Raw genomic sequence first — 21,020 nt, 5'->3', positions numbered from 1 at the left:
CATTTAACAAATATTTATTGAGCACCTACTATGTAACAGTTACAATTTCAGGTGAAACAAGGGTTTATAAAATGATAATAATAATGAGGAAGCCGGATGCAGGGGCACATGCCTGTAATCCTAGCAATTTGGGAGGTGAAGGCAGGAGGATCGCACCAGTTTCAGCAACTGAGCAAGACCCTGTCTCAAAATGAAATATATGAAGGGCTGGGGAATCTGGGCACGGTGGTACAAGCCTGAAATTCCAGCAGCTCAGGAGGCTGAGGCAGGAGAAATGAAAGTTCAAAGCCAGCCTCAGCAACTTAGCAAGCCCCTAAGCAACTCAGTGAGACCCTGTCTCTAAATAAAACACAAAATAGGGCTGGGGATGTCTCATTGGTTGAGTGCTACTGAGTTCAATCCCCAGTACCAAAAATAAATAAATAAAACGCTGGGGAATGTAGCTCAGGGTAAATCCCCAGTACCCCCTCCCCCACCCTGCAAAAAAATTTTGGGATGTAATTTAGCATACCCCTGGTTTCAATCCCAGTGCTGCCACAAAAAGAGGAGGAGGAGGAGGGGAAGAAAGAAAGAAAGTGGAAACAAATTTCAAAGGAAACTTGAATAGCAAAAACATGTTTTGAATGACACTTTTGATCTAACATGCATATTCTAAAATGCAATTATATAGGACCCTTTCAAATTAATAAATCAGATTTTTTCAGGGCTAGGGATATAGCTCAGTGGCAGAGCGCTTGCTTGTCTAGCATGTGTGAAACCCTGGGTTCAATCCCTAGCACTGCATAAAAAATACATAAATAAATATATCATGTTCATCTACAACTTTAAAAAATAAATAAATCAGATTTTCAGTTCTACAAGGATAATGAGGAACCTGATATTAGTGCTAGGTGATATACTAATAGGTACTTCATTCATAAGAGACTTCTGTTTTGTTTTGAGGTATTATTCATTAATCTAACCACACTCTGGAAAAACTAGATACTTTAGATACTTTCAACATTGTTGCTCAAAATATAAATTGGTCTAATTCCTATGGAGGCAGTTTGGCATTATCCATCAAACAATAACTAATATCTAATAAATTCTGCCCTACCAAATCACACTTCAAAATTTATTCTATAGACATCAGTTGTAATAGTGTTTTGTTGTTGTTGTCGTTGTTGTTGTTGTAGCAAAAGATTGGGGGCTTATTAAATAAGTTTAGTATGTCCTTATTGTAGAATGGTATGCAACTGTAAAAGAGAAGGTGACTCTATGTACAAATAATATGGAAAAAATCACCAAGTATATTTTTATTTGTAAAAGGCAAGATGCATAATTATATTTAGCATGTTATTACTTATATGAAATTTTTATGTGTATGAAGGATAACTATGTAATATTTATTTACAAATGAATATCTGAAAGGATACAAAAGAAACTAATAACAGTGATTACCTATTTGGTAGAGGAAGGCTGGGAGGAAATGGGATAAGGGTGGGAAGGATTCTTTTCATGAGATAGCTTCTTTTATACATACACATTGAATACTAATAATGATTTCAAATGGCAAATATCAAGTCACTTATTTTAAAGTTATAAAGTTATACTCTTTACCTTAGATCATATCTGTATGTTAGCTATGTTGGGGATCGTATGCTGTTTCCCTGATTCAAAAGGAAAAAAAAAAAAAGATTATACCCTTCCTAATGTTTTATTTGTCAACTTTTTTCATTCAAGATTTTGGACCTGCAGCAGAAATTGGAACAAGCTCATAAAGTCTGTCTCACAGATACCTGTATTTTGACAAAGAAAAAACTAGAGGAAAAGATCAAAGATGCAATAGAAAATGAAGCTGAGTTAAGGCAACAGTATCAGGAAGAACAACAGAAGAGGTAAGAGGAGCAGGATCTGAGTTTCCCAGGGGTGTAGCCAGGACTCAGCTCACCAGCAACGTTATTTCACTAAGGTGGTATTTCCTCAGTCTCACTGAGGCAGACTCAGTTACACTCACCACACTGCATCCTAGTTGTTTATTTTCTTGTTATCTCTGGCACAAGTGTGGAATTCCTAAAGGCAGAGCAGACTTCTTGTTTTGGTGCACACCTGGTACACCTGTGAATTTTCTTGAATGACTGGATTGCCAATGAATTATGATTGACACATATTCAGACTACAGTGAAGTTATTGTTTTACCTTTATCAGCTAATGTTCTTCAGGGTGATTTCAATAACTTATAGGCATCTTAATCATTAACAAATGCTGCCAGAAAGGAACTACTATCTCTTCTTTCTAAAATTATTATGATGATTATGATTCTTACTCAAAGCATCCTCTAGGAAGTCAGGCACAGGGGTACATGCCTATAATCCCAGAGACTCAACTCGGAAGGCTGAGGCAGGAGGATTGCAAGTTCTAGCCTGGACAACTCAGGACTGCTAGCCTGGACAACTCAGCAAGAGCCTGTCTCAAAATAAAAAGTAAATAGGGAGGGGATATGGCTTAGCAGTAGAGAATGCCCCTGGATTTAATCCTCAGTACTTCAAATATTTTTAATTAATTAACACATTTTCTGCTCTAAATTTCAGTAACTTCAATAGCTTAGTAAATTCATAGAAGTCTCTTATGAACCAAGTGCCTATTAGCACATCACCTAGCATCAATAATAGGTTTCTTTGTACCCTTGCAGAACTGAAAAATCTGATTTATTTATTTTTTAAAATAAAGGATTAAACCCAAAGCTTCATACATGCTTTTTATTTTTATGAAATTCAAAATGATTCACATATATTTTGAGAAAAATATGGTTTTAGCCACTAAAAAGATATGCAGATATTCACACATTCTTTGTAGATCAGAACCTTACCTAATGGGTAGCTGAAATTCTAGCCTTGGGCCTCCCTAGTGAATAAACATTGGAGTAAGTGAATGAATATATATATATATATATATATATATATATATATATATATATATATATATATATGAATAAATAATAAATCTACTCAGTGAGGTGCTATGAAAGAATATTTGTCTCCCCTGCCATATCTAGCAAGGTGACAGGCTATCCTGATGTTATAATGCCACTAGATTCTGATTATTTAACAATGAGCATACCTTTTAAAGTACTGCTCACAAGAAAGCAAGAAAAAGTCTTGTTATGGTATGAATATGAGGTGTCCCTCAAAAGCTCCTGTATTAATGCAGGAATGTTCAGAGATAAAATGATTGGATTGTGAGAGTGGAACCTAATTAGTCTATCTTAGTTTGAATGGATTGACTGGGTGGTCACAGTAAGCAGGTAGAGTATGGCTGGGTCACTGGAGGTGTTCCCTGAAAGGGTTCATCTTCCCTGTGGTTCCTTCCTCTGCACCTCTACTTCCTGACCCACCCTAAGTTGAACAACTTTCCTGTGCTGGGCTCTTCCCCCATGATGCGCTGCCTCACCGTGGACCCAGAGCACTGTTGTTGGCCATCTATGAACTGAGACCTCTGAACTGTGAGCTCCAAATTAATTTTTCCTCCTCTAAGTTATTCTTGATGGGTGTTTTGGTTACAATGATGCAAAAGCTGACAAAAACAAATTGGTACCAAGAAGAGGAGTCATTGCTGTGACAACCTGACTATGCAATTCAGAAGCCTTTGTAGCTGGTTTATGGGAGGAATTTTGAAAGTTTAGATGCAAACCAGAAAAGCTTTAGAATATTGTAAGCAGAGCTTAATGGGTGATTCTGGTGGCACTCAGAACAGAATGCTCATAGAAATGTCAACTGTTTGGTTTCAGAGGGAAATGAAAACCTTTAGGAATTGGAGTAGAAGCCATTTGTGTTACAGTCTGGCAAAGAACTTTTCTACATGTCCTGAGTCTTGTATGAGACTGAATTTAAAAGTGATGAACTAATTAATATGGCAGAGGAAATTTCCAGCAATACAGCATTCAACCAATTACATGGATATTGCTGGCAATTTTTAGCCAGGTTTACTGTGAAAGTCAGGAGCAGAAAGCAGAACTAAAGGATTTATTTTTTATACTGGGGATTGAACCCAGGGGTGCTTTACCACTGAGCTCCATCTCTGACCAGTTTTTTTTTTGTTTGTTTTTTGTTTTTTTTTTGAGACAGGGTCTCTCTAAATTGCTTAGAGCCTCACTAAATTGCTGAGACTCTTCTCAAACTTGTGATCCTCCTGCCTTAGCCTCCCCAGTCACTGGAATTATAAACATGTGCCACTGTGCCCAGCTCAGAACTAAAGGATTTTTTTTTATATTGCAGCTTGACATTGGTGTGCTTTTCATGTTAATACAGGAGAGTTTTGGAAACTAAATTGAAACTTATTGATGTTCTGAACTTTGAGCCAAAAGAAAAAAATCAGTACTATCTTTCCACATGTATTTGGGGTGAAGGCTTATTCTGAAACAGTCTGCCCATTGAGGTTATTAGCTTTCTGGCTTGAGTGTGTATGCTTTGTGCTTGAGAAGAATTGGAGGAAAAAGCAGATAGAATTCTTATTTTAAATACATATACAGAAGTCTTTGGGGTTTTTTTTTTTTAATTTTTGTTTTGGTAGTTGTGTTTGGAGAGCAGGCTTTTATTTTATTCGTTTATTTTTATATGGTGCTAAGGATTGAACCCAGTGCCTCTCACATGCTAGGCAAGCGTTCTGCCACTGAGCTACAGCCCCAGCCCAGAAGTCTTTGTTTATAGTGTAAAGTTCTTTATATTTTGTATAAAAACCAATTGTTTTGGTAAAAGTGAACCATTTATAGTTTTTTTTTCAGAATTTGAGTCAAAAAATTTTCCTTTAAATGCTTGTCTCAATTTTAAATTGGTCTTTTGTACTTATTTCAGAAAAAAAATGAATTAAAGGGTACAGCTGCATAAAATGGGTATTTATCCTAGTGGATTATAAATAAGTATAAACTTTTTTAAAAAAAATTACAGCTTGACCAGAAAAGTGTGAGTAAACCTGGAGAGGAGGAAGTTGTGCTTGGTTGAAGAGATTATAGCCCCTAAAGAGATGCTAGATAGTTAGCACAGAAACATGGGAAAGATGCCTCAAGGGCATCTCAGGAATTTGCAAGACCACACCCACTACAGGCTCCAGGGTACAGAAGACAAAGTTCTTTTGAGAAGATATCATGTGGGCACCCTGCTCACAAGGGGGGCCTCAGAAGTTATTTCACCATGCTGAACCTGCAGGTACTCACTGCTGCAGCCCTGCCTGGGGGTGGGTGGCGGGGAACAGGGGTATTGCATAAGCTGGCTGCAGACCTTGGCGTCATCAACATGCTGCTTCTGCAGAAATGCAGGATCTGGAGTCATGGATCCTTCCACTGAGATTTCAAAGGAAGCCCTGGGAGGCCAGGCAAAGTACAACAGGGTTAGAGTTCCTATGGGTTGCCACTAAGAGGATGATAAGCAGGAAGCTGTAACGATGGAACTGAAGTTGCAGTGGAGACCCCAGGAATTAACAGATGCCAGTAACATGGACTGTCTGCCAAGAAAAGCTGCTAGCTTCAGGGAGACAGCCCATGTGCACTAGCCCAAAGGCCAAAGGAGCAGGGCTGCTCAAGCCCTTTGGAAATAACACCTTGCAACCACGAGTCCTAGATGCTGTAGGTTTTTTTATGCTTCTATTCTTTCCTTTTAGAATGGGAATGTTGGGGCTGGGGTTGTGGCTCAGAGGTAGAGCGCTTGCCTAGCATGCGTGGGACACTGGGTTCGATCCTCAGCACCACATAAAATTAAAGATATTGTGTCCACCTATAACTAAAAAATAAATATTAAAAAAAGAAAAAAAGAATAGGAATGTTTACTCTTTGCCACTCTATATTGGATATATGTAACTTGCTTTTACAGGGGCTCACAGCCAAGAGGTTGCCTTCAGCCTCAGAGGAGACTTTGGATGTGGGCAATACAAAATTTAAGAATCTTGGAGATCAAACTCTTAGACATGGACATGAGCTTTTGGGGGCCCAGGGTAGAATGCTACAGTTTGGATATGATATGCCCCCACCAAAAGAATTCCTGTATTAATACAGGAACATTGAAAGGTGGAATAATTGTATTGAGAACTGTAACCTAATCAGTTCATCCTAGTTGAATAGATTTGAGTGGTAACCATAGGTAGGTGTGGCTGGAGGAGGTGGGTCACAGGGGTATGCCCTAGAAGGGTTCATCTTCCCTATGGCCTCTCCCCTCAACTCCTGTTTCCTGACCCCAGCATGAGCCAAGCAGCTTTTCTCCTCTGGGGCCCTCCCCCATAATATGCTGCCTCACTTTGGGCTCAGAGCAATAGAGTCAGCTATCTGTGGACTAAGGCATCTGAGACAGTGAGCTTCAAATAAACTTTTCCTCCTTTAAATTGTTCTTGTTGGGTATTTTGGTCACATAAATGCAAAAAGATAATTAAAACAAGCCCCAAGAGCAAAATAAACTAAAAAAAAATTTGATGAACAATATGCAAACTTCTAAGTCAAGGGACAGATAATAATATCAGCCCTGGGTTCTACTGCCTCGGCCTTCTGAGTTGCTTATCCTGGGTTCAGGAGAAGCCAAGGAAGCTTGCCACAAGCTAAGAGAGCTGAACTAAGAAAATACAAACAATCTCTGGAGGAAAGAAACCCTGATTTAGATAGTAAGGACTCCTCTATATCAAGCTTAATAAAATATAAACTTACAATTGATGTTACCAAACACCGCAAGGAAACTGGCTATCAGCAACAAAAATCAGCAGAAACAACAAGCACCAGATTTATAACCCCCAAGAACCTCAGCAACTGGGATTATGGAAATCTGATTATAAAACAACTGTGCAAAGGATTTCAAGAAACAAAAAATATAACCAAAGATTAGAACAATGAAAAAGGCTATTTAACTTTTCTGAAGCTTGGTGTTCTTATCTCTAAAATGGGAAAAGGGATACCAGTTCTGTACAGCTTCAATGAAGATTTGCTGAGAAGAAATATGTAGAAAAAATATTCAAACCAAGTATAGGAAAAAGAAATACATAGGGGAATTTTTCCATCATAAGGAATTACATAGCACATATTATTTTGTAAACTGGAACAAAGTTACTCCCATGTATACATTTAGATTGTTACATACTTTTTTTCTTAAAATATTATGTTCTGTTTATTTGACTGTAAATCTTCTATATCATTATTCTAATAATGTGCCATAAGTTGCTTAATAAATCCTTCATTGTTGGGCATTTATATTTTTTCCCAATTTCTTGCTATTATAGTGATATATATCCTGGCACATAATAAGCACTGTTATTGGTCAGGATTCAATCAGAGAAATAGAACCAGTGGGAGAAGTATATGTTTAATAAGAGATTTGTTGGTTTTATTTTGTTTTGTTTTTTTGCAGTGCTGGGGATTAAACCCACAGCCTCATGTATGTTAAGCAAAGCAAGAATTCTACCACTCAGCCCCAGCCCCAGCCCCAGCCCTAGTAAGATTTGTTACAGGGATTTGTTTTCTTTCTTTTCTTTTTTTTTTAACTTGAGATTGAACCCAGGGGTACTTTACCACTTGAGCTACATCCCCAGTCATTTTTAAAATTTTTTCAGACAGGGTCTCACTAAGTTTCTGAGGGTCTCACAGTTGCTGAGGCTGTCCTTGAATTTGCAATCCTACTGCCTCAGCCTTCTGAGTTGCTTGAATGACAGGCATGCACCACCTGATCCAGGAGCAGGAGAAGTTAAAGGAAGATCCAAGGGAAGATAGGCCTGGCTGTCTCCTCATGCCAAATGAACAACAGATATGTGGCAACATGTATGAACTACAGAAGCACCTGCCCCATCCAAATGTAAAGCACAAAATACTTCACTTTTACATTCTGCACAAATATATCTCTTGGCACATTGCCAGTAATCCTGCAGTTTGGGAGACTAAGGCAGGAGCATCACAAGTTCAAAGTCAGCCTTAGCCACTTAGAGAGTCCCAAACAACTTAAGTCCCTGTCTTAAACTAAACAAATAAAAAGGGTTGGGAATGTGGCTCAGTGGTAAAGTGCCCCTGGGTTCAATCCCCAGTACCAAAACAAACAAACAAAAAAAACAACTATATCTCTTATGGCCCTCTCCAACACATTAGAGTCACTATATTAAAAAGTGTTATTGTTATAATATTTTATGTTATTGTAATTACTGTTGTCAGTATTGTTATCATCTTCTTCAGTAGAGTAAGGAAAGACTATTTGGCCAGAATGAAACTCTTGGGAATAGAGAAGAGTGATAAAATGAGGCTAGGAAGGTCAACTAGGCTTAGGACATGTGGAGTCTAACAAACCACTTTAAGGAGTTTGGATCTGTTCATGAGAGATACTGGTCTACTGTTCCCTTTCTGGTAATATCTTTATCTGATTTTGCTATTATAGTAATGATTGCCTCAAAAAATTAATTAGGGGCTGAGCACAGTAGCAGACATTTGTAATCTCAGCTACTCAGGAGGCTGAGGCAGAATTGCAAGCTGGAGGCCGGCCTAGGCAACATAGCAAGACCCTGTCTCAAAATAAAAGTTTTAAAAGGGCTGGGGATGTAGCTCACTGGTAGAGTGCTTGCATAGCATGCATGAGGCCCTGTGTTCAATCCTAAGTACTGAAAAATAATTAGGAATTTTCTAGAAGAGATTATAGAAAATTGATATATATTTTCTTTATTAATTTTTTTTTTTTTGGTACCGGGGATTGACTACTGAGCCACATCCTTAACCCTATTTTGTATTTTATTTAGAGACAGGGTCTCACTGAGTTGTTTAGTGCCTCACAGTTGCTGAGGCTAGCTTTAAACTTGCGATCCTCCTGCCTCAGCCTAGCTTTGAACTTGTGATCCTCCTGCCTCAGCCTCCCAAGCTGCTGGAATTATAGACACATGCCACCATGTCAAGCTTCAGCTTTTGGTTTCATGCATATATATATATATATATATATATATATATATATATATATATATATATATATATATATATATTTCTATTGTTTCTATTTCTTAGAGAACCCTGACCAGTACACATAGATATATATTGTCTTTTATTTATTTTTTCAAGACACATTCTTGCTTGTTGCCCAGGTTGTCCTTGAGCTCCTGGGTGCAAGTCACCCTCTGCCTTAGCCTCACAAGTTGGGACTATAGGTGTATACCAGTGTACTTGGTTTAGTGTCTTTTAGACATTTTTTGCTATTATAAATAATGATATAATGAATATCTTTGTGTGTGAGACTTTGGAACTACAGTGAAGTGTGGTTGGTACTAAAGGAGGGTTGGGTTACTATAACAGAACATTCAGGGGCACCTGTGGAGCTCAGGAGCTTCCAAAAGCTTTCTTTAGGCTGAGAATGAAGCACTTGGTATGAGGAAGCTTGGGAGCTTATTAGGCAAAGGGGACCTAGAAGAGGAAGAAGGGAAGGGGAGAGTAACCGTGTGGAGAATGACTGCGAAGGAAGGAGCTGGAAAGCGATGTTTGAGGCTAGGGCAAGTGGCAAGAAAACAAGGCTTGTAGGTAGATGGGCCTAGTTCATGCAGAGCCTCACAAGCCACATTGAACAGTTTGGACTTTACCTTAAAGAACAATGAGGGGAGCCACTGAAGGATTTTAAGGTAGTGTGAACGTGGGAGAGCACTTGCCTTCCTTTCTCAAAAAGGAAAGATGGGAGGAAAGATGGTGGATGGTATGATTAGATTGTGATTTAGGAGGAACACTGGCTGCTGTGTGAAGGATGGATTGGCAAAGAGACTCAAGCTCTGCAACAGGATGTCTCACCATCCATGATTTCTATGTCTTTCATTATCGAAAATCTATATGTAATATATAAACTAATTCTAACATGCTCATGGGTTACTTTTTAAATTTTTACTTCCTATTTTTCAATTTCCATTTTCAACCCCGAATTTTACTGCAGATAGCTGAAGGGTTTTTCTTTTTTAATTCCTGCAAATTAATACTTCCCTTTCAGTTCCAAGGCTTAATCTCTCTCTAAGTCTGGTCCCTTGTTCAGGAATTGAGAGTGGAACCCTAAAGGAGAAAGAGGCACGAGTATCAGGGAATTGCTCAGGTAGACATGCAGAGGGTTAGACAACACAGAAATGATGGGTGGGAGAGAACGCCAGCACCTGCCTGTAAATGCAGCTACTGAGGAAGCTGAGGTAGGAGGATTGCAAGTTCAAGACCAGCCTTGGCAACTTAGTGAGATCCTATCTAAAAATAAAAAAATAAAAGGTCTGGGGATATAGCTCAGTGATAGAGTACTCCTGGGTTCAAATACTACTAGTAGCAAAAAAAGAAAAAGCCAGGCATAGTGGCGCACACCTGTAATCTCAACAGCTCAGGAAGCTGAGGCAGGGGATTACAAGTTTGAGGCTAGTCTCAACAATTTACCAAAACCCTATCTCTAAATAAAAAGGGCTGGGGATGTGGCTCAGTGGTTAAGCACCCCTGGGTTCAATTTCTGGTACCAAGAGAGAGAGAGAGAGAGAGAGAGAGAGAGAGAGAGAGAGAGAATGAATTGACAAGGGGATATTGAGAATGGGTATGAATGGTAGAAAGTAAGCTGTAAGAAATTCTTGGAGAACCTGCACTTATATGCAAGAAACATGAGAACTAGAGGTGGAAAGCAATGAGCCCATGTCTCAAATATAAATCATCCCCCCAAAATTCACTGCCTTCTCAGAATACTGAAGATAGAGAAAGCAAACTTCTCTGTTCAGTGTTAGTATTTTACCTCGCTAGCATTTGGTAGAATTTTTGCCCACGAGTACTATTTCATCATTACCATTATCATATTCTTTATGATGAGCCTTCTAGGTCCAGAAGACCTTGGTCTGAAATCCTCAGAACTCTCTCTAGAAACTGTAGTCTGCTAAGACTCTTTCTGAAGAAACAAAGAGCTAATGACACTCTTAGAAAAGGGTGAATTTCCTCATCAAGTGCGGGCTCATTTGTGATTTAACTGTAGCAGTGCTAACATGTACATTAGTGTCTATGGTGCTTCTAACCAACAGCCTTACAGTGAACCCAAAGGATCAAGGTCTCCCCTAATAAGGCACTGAATGAATATGGGATTCAGGGCTAGAGCCCCACCTCAGCTCTTTCCTGGCTGCTCTCTCTCTCTGCCACAGCACCTCATCTCTGAAAAAAAGAAAGATCATTTCTTCCCCGTAGGGTTATCTTGACAGTGAGACAAAGAACAAAGAAATTCTTAGAAAAACTTGTATCCAAAAGAGGGAGGTTCCCTGGGTTAGTCCTTTTATTTTATGGACACATACCCTATTTCCTTGGACAAAAATCCCCTGCGATGGCATAGAGATTTTGGGTCTGAGTTTCATTTTCAAAGTGTGACTTAACATGTATTCATTGCCTTCAGGAAGCTCCTAGATCATACTGTAAATGAGCTACAAAGGAAAGTGAGAACCTTACAGGATGAAGACAATCAATTGAAAATGACCGTGGCTCAGCAACAGGAGGCCCTGCTCAACCAACTGGAAAATGAAAAAAAAAAATCTAATGAGGTAAGAAAGTCCATAGATAGGCTTCTTGCTTTTCCTGTTCTCATACCTGAGTAATAGCTAATTATTATTCATTAAGTTTAGTCAGGGTTCTTTCGAGAAAGCAGAATCTATTCTAGGTATGTCAAGTGGAGGGGAGGGGAAATGCCTTCTCCGTATCCTTCCAGGTTCTTTGACTGGGCTACCAACAAAAATAGGAGAGAAGCTGTTTTCATTACACACATACTCAAATGGGAGTCCCATAAAATGTGAAGGGTCAGATGGCTGAAGTTTATACAGGCCCCCCCCCCCCCCCCCCCCCCCCCCCCCCCCCGAGCTACAGAAGGGAAACAGGAGCTTGGGGCCTCTGGGGCAGGATAGGAACAAGTTGTGGGAGGGCCGGGGAGGAGCTATAGGGTGAGTAGAGGTGGCCTTACATGCAGATCAAAGTCTCCTGAGTAATAGAAGTTGTCTGGAGCAGCCCTCTTCCTGACACACATTTTACTAATCTAGATCTCCTGTGTTGATGTACATTCCTTTTGTAGAAGGACAACTTTTCAGAGCTACTTCTGTGTCTGCAGTCTCTCAGAATAACCAACTTGCAATATGCCAAAGAACTCTATTTTAGGGCGGCATATTTTGGTCTCCTTACAGTGATGTTTTAGGGTGGCGTGTCCTAAGCCACAAAACAAGCAAGGAGGGATTTAATATAGGAGGAGAGATGCTTATCAAGCTGTTGGAAGGGAGTCAGGAGGAACTGCTGCTGGCTTTCCATACACACGGAAGTTTAGAAGCCACAGGGAAGCCACCTCCTACCTCACCAAGGTGGGGAAATTGCAGGAACTCTCCTTGAAGCCCCTTCCGATGTCCTGTCTGCTTGCTGCCCATTCATCTGCCCGCTAGTGAACACTAAGCCAGGAAAACCATTTTTTCTTTCTATACTCACGCCACTCTAAATACATCACTCTAATCCAGATGTGTGTTTTCCCTACACCAAGCAATTCTCCAATTCTCTGTGGACCCCAACAGGGCACACAAAAACTTAACTCAGTTCTGACTCTATCTCCCATAAGTAATCAGTCCCACAGACTGCCCCACTTCAGATGCTAATTGCAAGTCCAGGTTTCCCCTGTGTTTCTGGCCACCAGCTGTAAAGCCAAAGTTCCTAAACCCACATGGAGTTTGACTGTTTGTAGAATGACTCACAAATCTCAAGAAAACCGTTTGTATTTACAAGGTTACTGGCTTATTATAAAAGGGCACAACTCAGAAACAGACAGATGGAAGAGATGTGCATAGGGCAAGGTATGTGGGGAGGGACGCAGAGCTCTGAATCCTCACTGGGCTCACCACCATCCCTTACCTCCACATGCTCAGCAACCCAGAAGCTCTCTAAATCCTGTCCTTGTGGGGAAGGGGGTGGTTATAGAAGCTTCAGAAATCATCCCCACTCCATCCTGAACAAACCAAAAAAAAAAAAAAAAAATCAACAAATGGATCCAGCAGAGAAGTGAGTTCAAAGTCTGTACTCCCACCTTCTCAGGAGTTTGAGGTAGGGGGATCTCAAGACAAATGTAAAAATACTTCAAGTTGAAGGCCAGCTGCAGCAATTTCATGAGATCTTGCCTCGAAACATAAAAAGGCCTGGGGATGTAGCTTAGTGGAAAAGTGCTTTCCTAGTAGGTGTGAGGCTCTGGGTTTGATCCCCAGCACTGGAGGGGGAAAAAAAAAAGGAAAAACTGAAATAGATCCAAAAGGGCAAAACTTTGGTGAGAATATGTTGAATATAATGAAAATCTATAGATGGTTTCACCCAACAATAGCAGATTACATATACTTTTCCAGCTAATATGGAAAATCTCCAAGATGGAACACATTCTAGGATGTAAACTACACCTTAACAAATGTAAAAAAAATAGGTATCCTACAGTGTCTGCTTTCAGACCATATGGAATTAAACTAAAAACCAATACCAGAAAGATAGCTGGAAAACACCCAAATATTTGGAGAATTAAGGAACAGACTTCTAAATAACACATGGGTCAAAGAAAAAAAAAATACTTCAAGCTAAATGAAAATATTACTTATCAAAATCTGTGGGATATAGCAAAAGTAATACATAGAGGGATACTTGGAGCATTGAATGTATATATTGGAAGCAGGAAGTGTGAATCAGGCGGTATAGCGATTCCAGATTTCAAACTATATTACAGAGCAATAGTAACAAAAACAGCATGGTACTGGTACCAAAACAGGCGGGTGGACCAATGGTACAGAATAGAGGACACAGAGACTAATCCACAAAGTTACAACTATCTTATATTTGATAAAGGAGCTAAAAGCATGCAATGGAGGAAGGATAGCATCTTCAACAAATGGTGCTGGGAAAACTGGAAATCCATATGCAACAAAATGAAACTGAATCCCTTTCTCTCGCCATGCACAAAAGTGAATTCAAAATGGATCAAGGAGCTTGATATCAAATCAGAGACGCGCCGTCTGATAGAAGAAAAAGTTGGCTACGATCTACAGTCGGTGGGGTCGGGCTCCAAATTCCTCAATAGGACACCCATAGCACAAAAGTTAATAACTAGAATCAACAAATGGGACTTACTTAAACTGAAAAGTTTTTTCTCAGCAAGAGAAACAATAAGAGAGGTAAATATGGAGCCTACATCCTGGGAACAAATCTTTACTCCTCACACTTCAGATAGAGCCCTAATATCCAGAGTATACAAAGAACTCAAAAAATTAAGCAATAAGAAAACAAATAACCCAGTCAACAAATGGGCCAAGGACCTGAACAGACACTTCTCAGAGGAGGATATACAATCAATCAACAAGTACATGAAAAAATGCTCACCATCTCTAGCAGTCAGAGAAATGCAAATCAAAACCACCCTAAGATACCATCTCACTCCAGTAAGATTGGCAGCCATTAGGAAGTCAAACAACAACAAGTGCTGGCGAGGATGTGGGGAAAAGGGTACACTTGTACATTGCTGGTGGGACTGCAGATTGGTGCAGCCAATTTGGAAAGCAGTATGGAGATTCCTGGGAAAGCTGGGAATGGAACCACCATTTGACCCAACTATTGCCCTTCTCGGACTATTCCCTGAAGACCTTAAAAGAGCGTACTATAGGGATACTGCTACATCGATGTTCATAGCAGCACAATTCACAATAGCTAGACTGTGGAACCAACTTAGATGCCCTTCAATAGATGAATGGATTTAAAAAATATGGCATTTATACACAATGGAGTATTACTAAAGAATGACAAAATCATGGCATTTGCAGGGAAATGGATGGCATTAGAGCAGATTATGCTAAGTGAAGCTAGCCAATCCCTAAAAAACAAATGCCAAATGTCTTCTTTGATATAAGGAGGGCAACTAAAAACAGAGCAGGGAGGAAGAGCATGAGAAAAAGATTAACATTAAACAGGGACGAGAGGTGGGAGGGAAAGGGAGAGAGAAGGGAAATTGCATGGAAATGGAAGGAGACCCTCATTGTTATACAAAATTACATATAAGAGGATGTGAGGGGAAAGGAAAAAAAAAACAAGGGAGAGAAATGAATTACAGTAGATGGGGTAGAGAGAGAAGATGGGAGGGGGGATAGTAGAGGATAGGAGAGATAGCAGAATACAACAGTCACTAGTATGGCAATATGTAAAAACGTGGATGTGTAACCGATGTGATTCTGCAATCTGTATACGGGGTAAAAATGGGAGTTCATAACCCACTTGAATCAAATTATGAAATATGATATGTCAAGAGCTTTGTAATGTTTTGAACAACCAATTAAAAAAAAAAAAGAAATCAATAGAGTCCTCAAAGCAGGGGTGGTTCATCTCTTCAGATAGTAGAGGAAGACCTGCTGATGTTGGCAAGAGAAGCTTGTTGAATTTGGAGGTCTTCTCAAATGTTTTTATTCCCAATCCTCAGGTTTCCATGCAGTCCCAAAACCCAATTCACATAAGATACCTGGCAGGACTATGTGATAAATTTATGTTATAAATGTACAACCATTTGATGAAATTTGAGATTTGGGTTTTAGTTACATTGGCCTTCTGGCTACAAGAAAGTTTCCTTTAAGTTACTGACAGAAACTCTCTATGCCTTGTTCCAGGAATTAAATCCCCAAGTTGCATATTTTTCCTTGTAAGTTCATTAACAGGGTCAGAGGTGGCAAGCTCACCCTAGGTCCTTGTAGTTCTCAATTATAACATTATTTGTAATAGTCATGTGATTGCTGAAAGCTCTTCATTACAGGCAATTAAAAGTTGATAATTTTATAAACTCTTTTGGCACATGTTACTAGTACTAGTGACAAAATCACACTACATGTGAGCATCCCTGATCCAAAAATTTGAAATCAATATGTCAAGAGCTTTGTAATGTTTTGAACAACCAATAAAAAAAAATCTGAAGTCAGAAATGCTCCCAAATCTGAAATTTTTGAGTTGGGCACAGTGGCACATTTCTGCAATATAAGCTACTCAGAAGGTTGAGGAAGGAGACTGTCTGAGCCCAGGAGAATTGAGGGCCAGCCTGAACAACATAGTGAGACCCTGTCTATAACAATAAATAAACAACAACAACTCTTTTTGAGTGTCAACATGCACCCCAAGTAGAATATACCACACCTGACCTCATGTGATGGTTCATAGTCAAAATGCAGGTACATTAAAAACTTGTATAAAATTACCTTCAGGCTGTGTGGATAAGATCTATATAAAACAATTTTGTCTTTGGACTTCGGTCTCATCTGTATATTAGGTAAACACAAAGTCCAAAATCTAAAAGAAATTCAGAATCTGAACTACTACTGGCCTCAAGCATTTTGACCTGAACTTTCAAATATAACCAGGTCAGTTTCCCAACTTTGAGGGTTTTTTTGTTTTGTTTTTTTTTTGTACCAGGGATGCTTAACCACTGAGTCACATCCCCAGTCCTTTTTATTTTTTATTTTGAGACGGGGTCTCACTAAGTTGCTTAGAACCTCACTGCTGAGGCTGGTCTTGATCTTGCAATCCTCCTTTCTTAGCCTCCGAAGCTCTGGGATTATAGGTGTGCGCCACCATGCCCATCTTAAACTTTGAGCCACTTTAAGAACCAAATACCTTATCAGTCAAGATTAGGTGGAGAAAATTGTTTGTGTTTTATATACTTAGGTTATGAAAAAACAAACTGCTTCTTTTTCCCTCTGCTCTCATACCACACCAATCTACTCAGAAAACTCTGACCTTGAAGGACAGGAGCACTCTCCCCAGCAGCAGTGGACTCCAGCTGGGCATTCAGTTCTGACACAGTCTACCTGGAGATAGCATCAGAGACCAAGAGTAGAGGGCTCATTCCCCAAGTCTGTTCTCACTTTGGTCCTAGCAGAAAATCCAGGCCTGTGGAACTTCTTACCAACAGTCATATTTTGGGGTTCTCACTACCCCCTCCTCAAGTTTGACTAGTTTGTCACAATGACTTACAGAACTCAAGGAAACACTATACTTACATTTACTGGTTTATTACAAAGGGGAAGTTCTGAAAGGGTCTTGAGTGCAGGAGCTTCTGCCCCCAAGGGGTTAGGGTGCACTACACTCCCAGTGCGTGGGTGCATTTTTGTTTGCCTTCTGCAAGCTTCTGACCCCATCTTCTTAGGTTTATATGGGGACTTATAGCATAGGTGAGATTGCTGATAGGCTGAGTGGGGCACCTTATTCAGCTTCTTGGCTTCTCTGTGCAACAACATGCCTCCCTTCAGGGTACAGTGAGGACCCCTTTTGGAATGAGGAGGGTCATATGACCAGCTAAAGACAGGGTAGAGTTTCTAAAACTTCCTTGGAAAGGGAGTTATCAGCCAGGAACTGTGTTCAAAGACCAAAAATCATATGTCCTAATACCACAGTACTTTCAGCTGGAAGATTTTTATATAGAGAATTAAATGCTTACAAAATTCTTGAGAAGGCTTGGGGAACAAAAGTCAAGGGAAGCAGCCGCTGGCCTTGGGGAGCTCTGGAAGGATAGGAGTCACATGAAGTGACTCTGATCTCAGAGCTGGAGTGTCTGTAAGCTTTTTTCTGCAGAAAAGCTTTGCCAATTTACCTTCCCCTCCACATCACACCTTCGCTGGCAAAGACTCTCTCTCTCTAATGTTTTTCAGCATATCAAGAGCAATCAGGAATTGTCAGAGAAGCTGTCGGGATTACAGCAAGAGAAAGAAGCTCTATGGGAAAGATGTGTGCAATTTTTGGAGCAGTTTGATGAGCATGTGAGGTAAACAAAAGCGGGTTCCCTTTGGAGGAAAACTGTAGAACAGCTGCTCCTGGCTGAGCCCACCCCAGAGCAAAGCGCTGGGTGCTCCCAAAGCAGTCTTTCAAGGTGCCATCATGATTTCCCTGAGGCCCTGGAAGTTCCCACTACCAGGCTTTTCCTGGGAAGATTTGGGGCCCAGTTTCTTCCCAATAGAGAGGGTGAGGAAGAGAAGGGCATTTCCGCTTATGGAGCTCAGTCAATATCTAACTTGTTTTTTCCAAAATTATACTTGCCTTCGGGTTTTTCCCCCTCACATACTCTCCTCAGCCTGGACCACCCTCTCCCTATTCCAACTCTTCATTTTAACTTCTAATTCTTAGACTAGGAATCACCTCCTCAAAGATGCCTTTTTTGACACCCGCCATAATCCCTTGTAAATGCTTCTCTGTACTTATTTCAGAATTGGCCATGATGTTTTCAAATAACATGATTTACTATCAGTCTCCCTCACCAGACCACAGCCTCTTCAAGGGCATGAGCCATGATCTTATTCATTTTTTTATCCATACTCCCTGGTATATAGTAGATACTCAATTAAAATGAATGTTCCTAAGTAGGCCCATTTATGCATGTCTGTGGTCCCTGTGACTTGGGAGGCTGAGGGAGGAGGATCACCTGAGCCCAAGAGTTCAAGGCCACACAGAACTGGACCATATAGTGAAACCTATGTCTTTAAAAAAAAAAAAAAAGAGGAGGAGCCCTGGGCATGGTGACCCAGGCCTATAACCCAGGGACTCAGGAGGCTAAAGCAGGAGGATCACAAGTTTGAGGTCAGCCTCACCAACTTAATGAGCCCTGTCTCAAAATAAAAACATAAAGGGCTGGGATGTAGCTCAGTGGGAGTGTGCTTGCCCAGAATCTCACATACGCAAAAAAAAAAAAAAAAAAAAAAAATCTGAAGTTATTATCTTTTCCATTTTCTGCTCATAATTCTACCTGAGTCTTTTTCCTTTCCTCCTCTCTGAAGCAATGGAGCAAAGTAATGGAGAAAATGGACTCTGGAGCCACAGTGCCTAGTGACAAATCCTGGCTCTACTAGAATTGCTAACTTTGCGCGAGTTATAAAACCTCTTTGTGCCGGAGGCTCCTCTCTTTAAAATATACAAGATAACAGTATTTATCTCATAAAGTGGTTGAGACCTAAGTGAGTGGATCTCTGGAGAGTGCTGACTTAGCACAATGTCTGGCACATGGCAGTGCTATTATTATATTTATTTCTTGTGCTTTTTCCATGACCCACCTACCTCTCTGCTCTGGTCCTCCTATAGGTTCAAGTTCCTTATTCTCTTACCTACCTACTATATTGATGGTATTAATGATTTAAAAAATATTGTGTAGCCAGATGTGGTGATTCAGACCTGTTATCCAAGTTATTGAGGCTGAGGTAGGAGGATTGCAAATTCCAGGCCAGCCTCCACAACTTAGTGAGACCCCGTCTCAAAATATTCTATTTCTTTCTTTCCTTCTTTCTATGGTGCTGGGAATCAAACCCAGGGCCTCATGCATGCCAGGCAAGTGCTCCACCACTGAGCCACACTTGCCAGCTCTGTATTCTTTTTCTCTTAATATCTCATAGGCCATTGCGCTTTGTTGCTATAGCCTTTGAATTTGTATTCATAAAATATTTTTTAAAAGTTGGTATGCCCTTGGAATAACACTGGCAGTTGGATTGCTAAAAACTAAGAGAACCCAAAATGACATGCTCACACATGCATAACTTATTGCAAGATATAATACAGCAACAGCATTAGGAGAGAGGTTTGCATTACAGCCCCTGGGTGTCTCTGAAGCAAGGGGTCCAGAGAAGTTAGGCAGGAGTTGACAGTGGCCCTCCCTCTGCAAGAACTATGGCAGATGTATTTCCTCTTTCAGAACAGAAACCATGTATCACTGAAGACCTCAGAACCAGGAAACCCATGAGTCTCAGATTTTATTTTTATGTTCTACATATAAGCCTATTCCTGCTGTGTCACCCGCCTCAAGAGCAGAGCTTTCTTTGGGTCTCACTGAGACCAGCACAAATCATCATTCTCAGTGTTACCAATAAACAATGCTGACAAACTGGTACAAAATGCCATGATACTCCTTGAGCCAGTGGTTATGAAGCCACATTGTTTTAATTAGCATATTTCATGCCTTGACCAGAAGTTAGTGCCAAGCAGGAAAAGCAGCTAAACATTTTAGGTTACTTTTAGGTCTGCAGGAATTAACTGTCACAACACAACCCTAATTTAGTTAGGAATTAGTCAGTGCTCCAATGGTTGAATATTTTTATTCAAAATGACGCTGAAAAAAATAATTTTTATATATTTTTTCTCATTTTAAAATTTATTGTTATAGAACTATGGACCTTAAAATGTATTGACAAACATCTAGAAGCAGCCTACTAAAATGTGTTCCATCATATAGAAGAGTAGCAATTTCTCTACATCTTCATTTGCATTGGGTACCACTATTGATGGGAAGTGCCTAGACCCTGATGAAAATGTCCCTAATATTCTTTGTTTGGATTGAGGTATAATTTACATTCAATAAACAAAAGATTTTTTAATGTACAATTGGATGAGTTTTGACAACCACCACCCCAATCTCCTGTATGTAATCTTTTTTTTTTTTTTTTTGGTCTGACTTTTGTTTGGTATATTCCATTATTTTAATGTGTGCTTGTAGTCAGAAATTGTCACTTTGGGGGAAGGGGAGGTTCTAAGGATTGAACGTAAGGGTGCTTAACCACTGAGCCACATCCCCAACCCTTTTTTGTATTTTATTTAGAGATAGGATCTCCCTGAGTCACTTAGCTCCTTGCTAAGTTGCTGAGGCTGGCTTTGAACTTGTTATCCTCCTGCCTTGGCCTCCCAAGCTGCTGGGATTACAGGTGTGTGCCACTGTGCCCAGCTGTCATTGTATTTTGAAATCTTGATGGCTGGGATGAGGCTGAGTATTTTACTATGTTATTTGCCTTTAGCAAAGTAGATCTTCATCTTGGCTCCACATGCCTGGGTCCCAACATAGATTAATTAAATCAAAATCTGTCAGCATAGCACCTATAAATCAATATTTTTAATATTATTTTAGATGTTGATGGAGCTTTATTTTATTCATTTATTCATGTGTGGGGCTGAGAATCGAACCAAGTACCCCACACATACCAGGCAAGCACTCCACCTCTGAACCACAACCCCAGCCCAAATCAATATTTTTTAAAAGCATTGCCATATGACTGTATATCCAGAGTTG

At 40.0% G+C, this 21,020-nt stretch overlaps 1 protein-coding gene across 2 annotated transcripts in view; it reads left to right on the top strand.

Moving 5' to 3' along the window:
• Ccdc30 (coiled-coil domain containing 30) overlaps positions 1 to 21,020 on the top strand; it is a 126,129-nt gene that overhangs the window by 81,047 nt on the left and 24,062 nt on the right. For both annotated transcript variants that reach the window (XM_046468816.2, XM_046468817.2), the window contains 3 exons: positions 1,723 to 1,877; positions 11,349 to 11,493; positions 17,632 to 17,744. In XM_046468816.2, the coding sequence (XP_046324772.1) occupies positions 1,723 to 1,877; positions 11,349 to 11,493; positions 17,632 to 17,744 (413 nt within the window). The remainder of the gene's footprint in view (positions 1 to 1,722; positions 1,878 to 11,348; positions 11,494 to 17,631; positions 17,745 to 21,020) is intronic.

The sequence above is a fragment of the Marmota monax genome, unplaced genomic scaffold (assembly GCF_021218885.2).
Source record: "Marmota monax isolate L192 unplaced genomic scaffold, Marmota_monax_Labrador192_F-V1.1 WCK01_AAM20220418_F8-fsc00008, whole genome shotgun sequence".
Taxonomy (NCBI): Eukaryota; Metazoa; Chordata; class Mammalia; order Rodentia; family Sciuridae; genus Marmota; species Marmota monax.
This window is presented reverse-complemented; position numbering and strand designations above follow the sequence as displayed.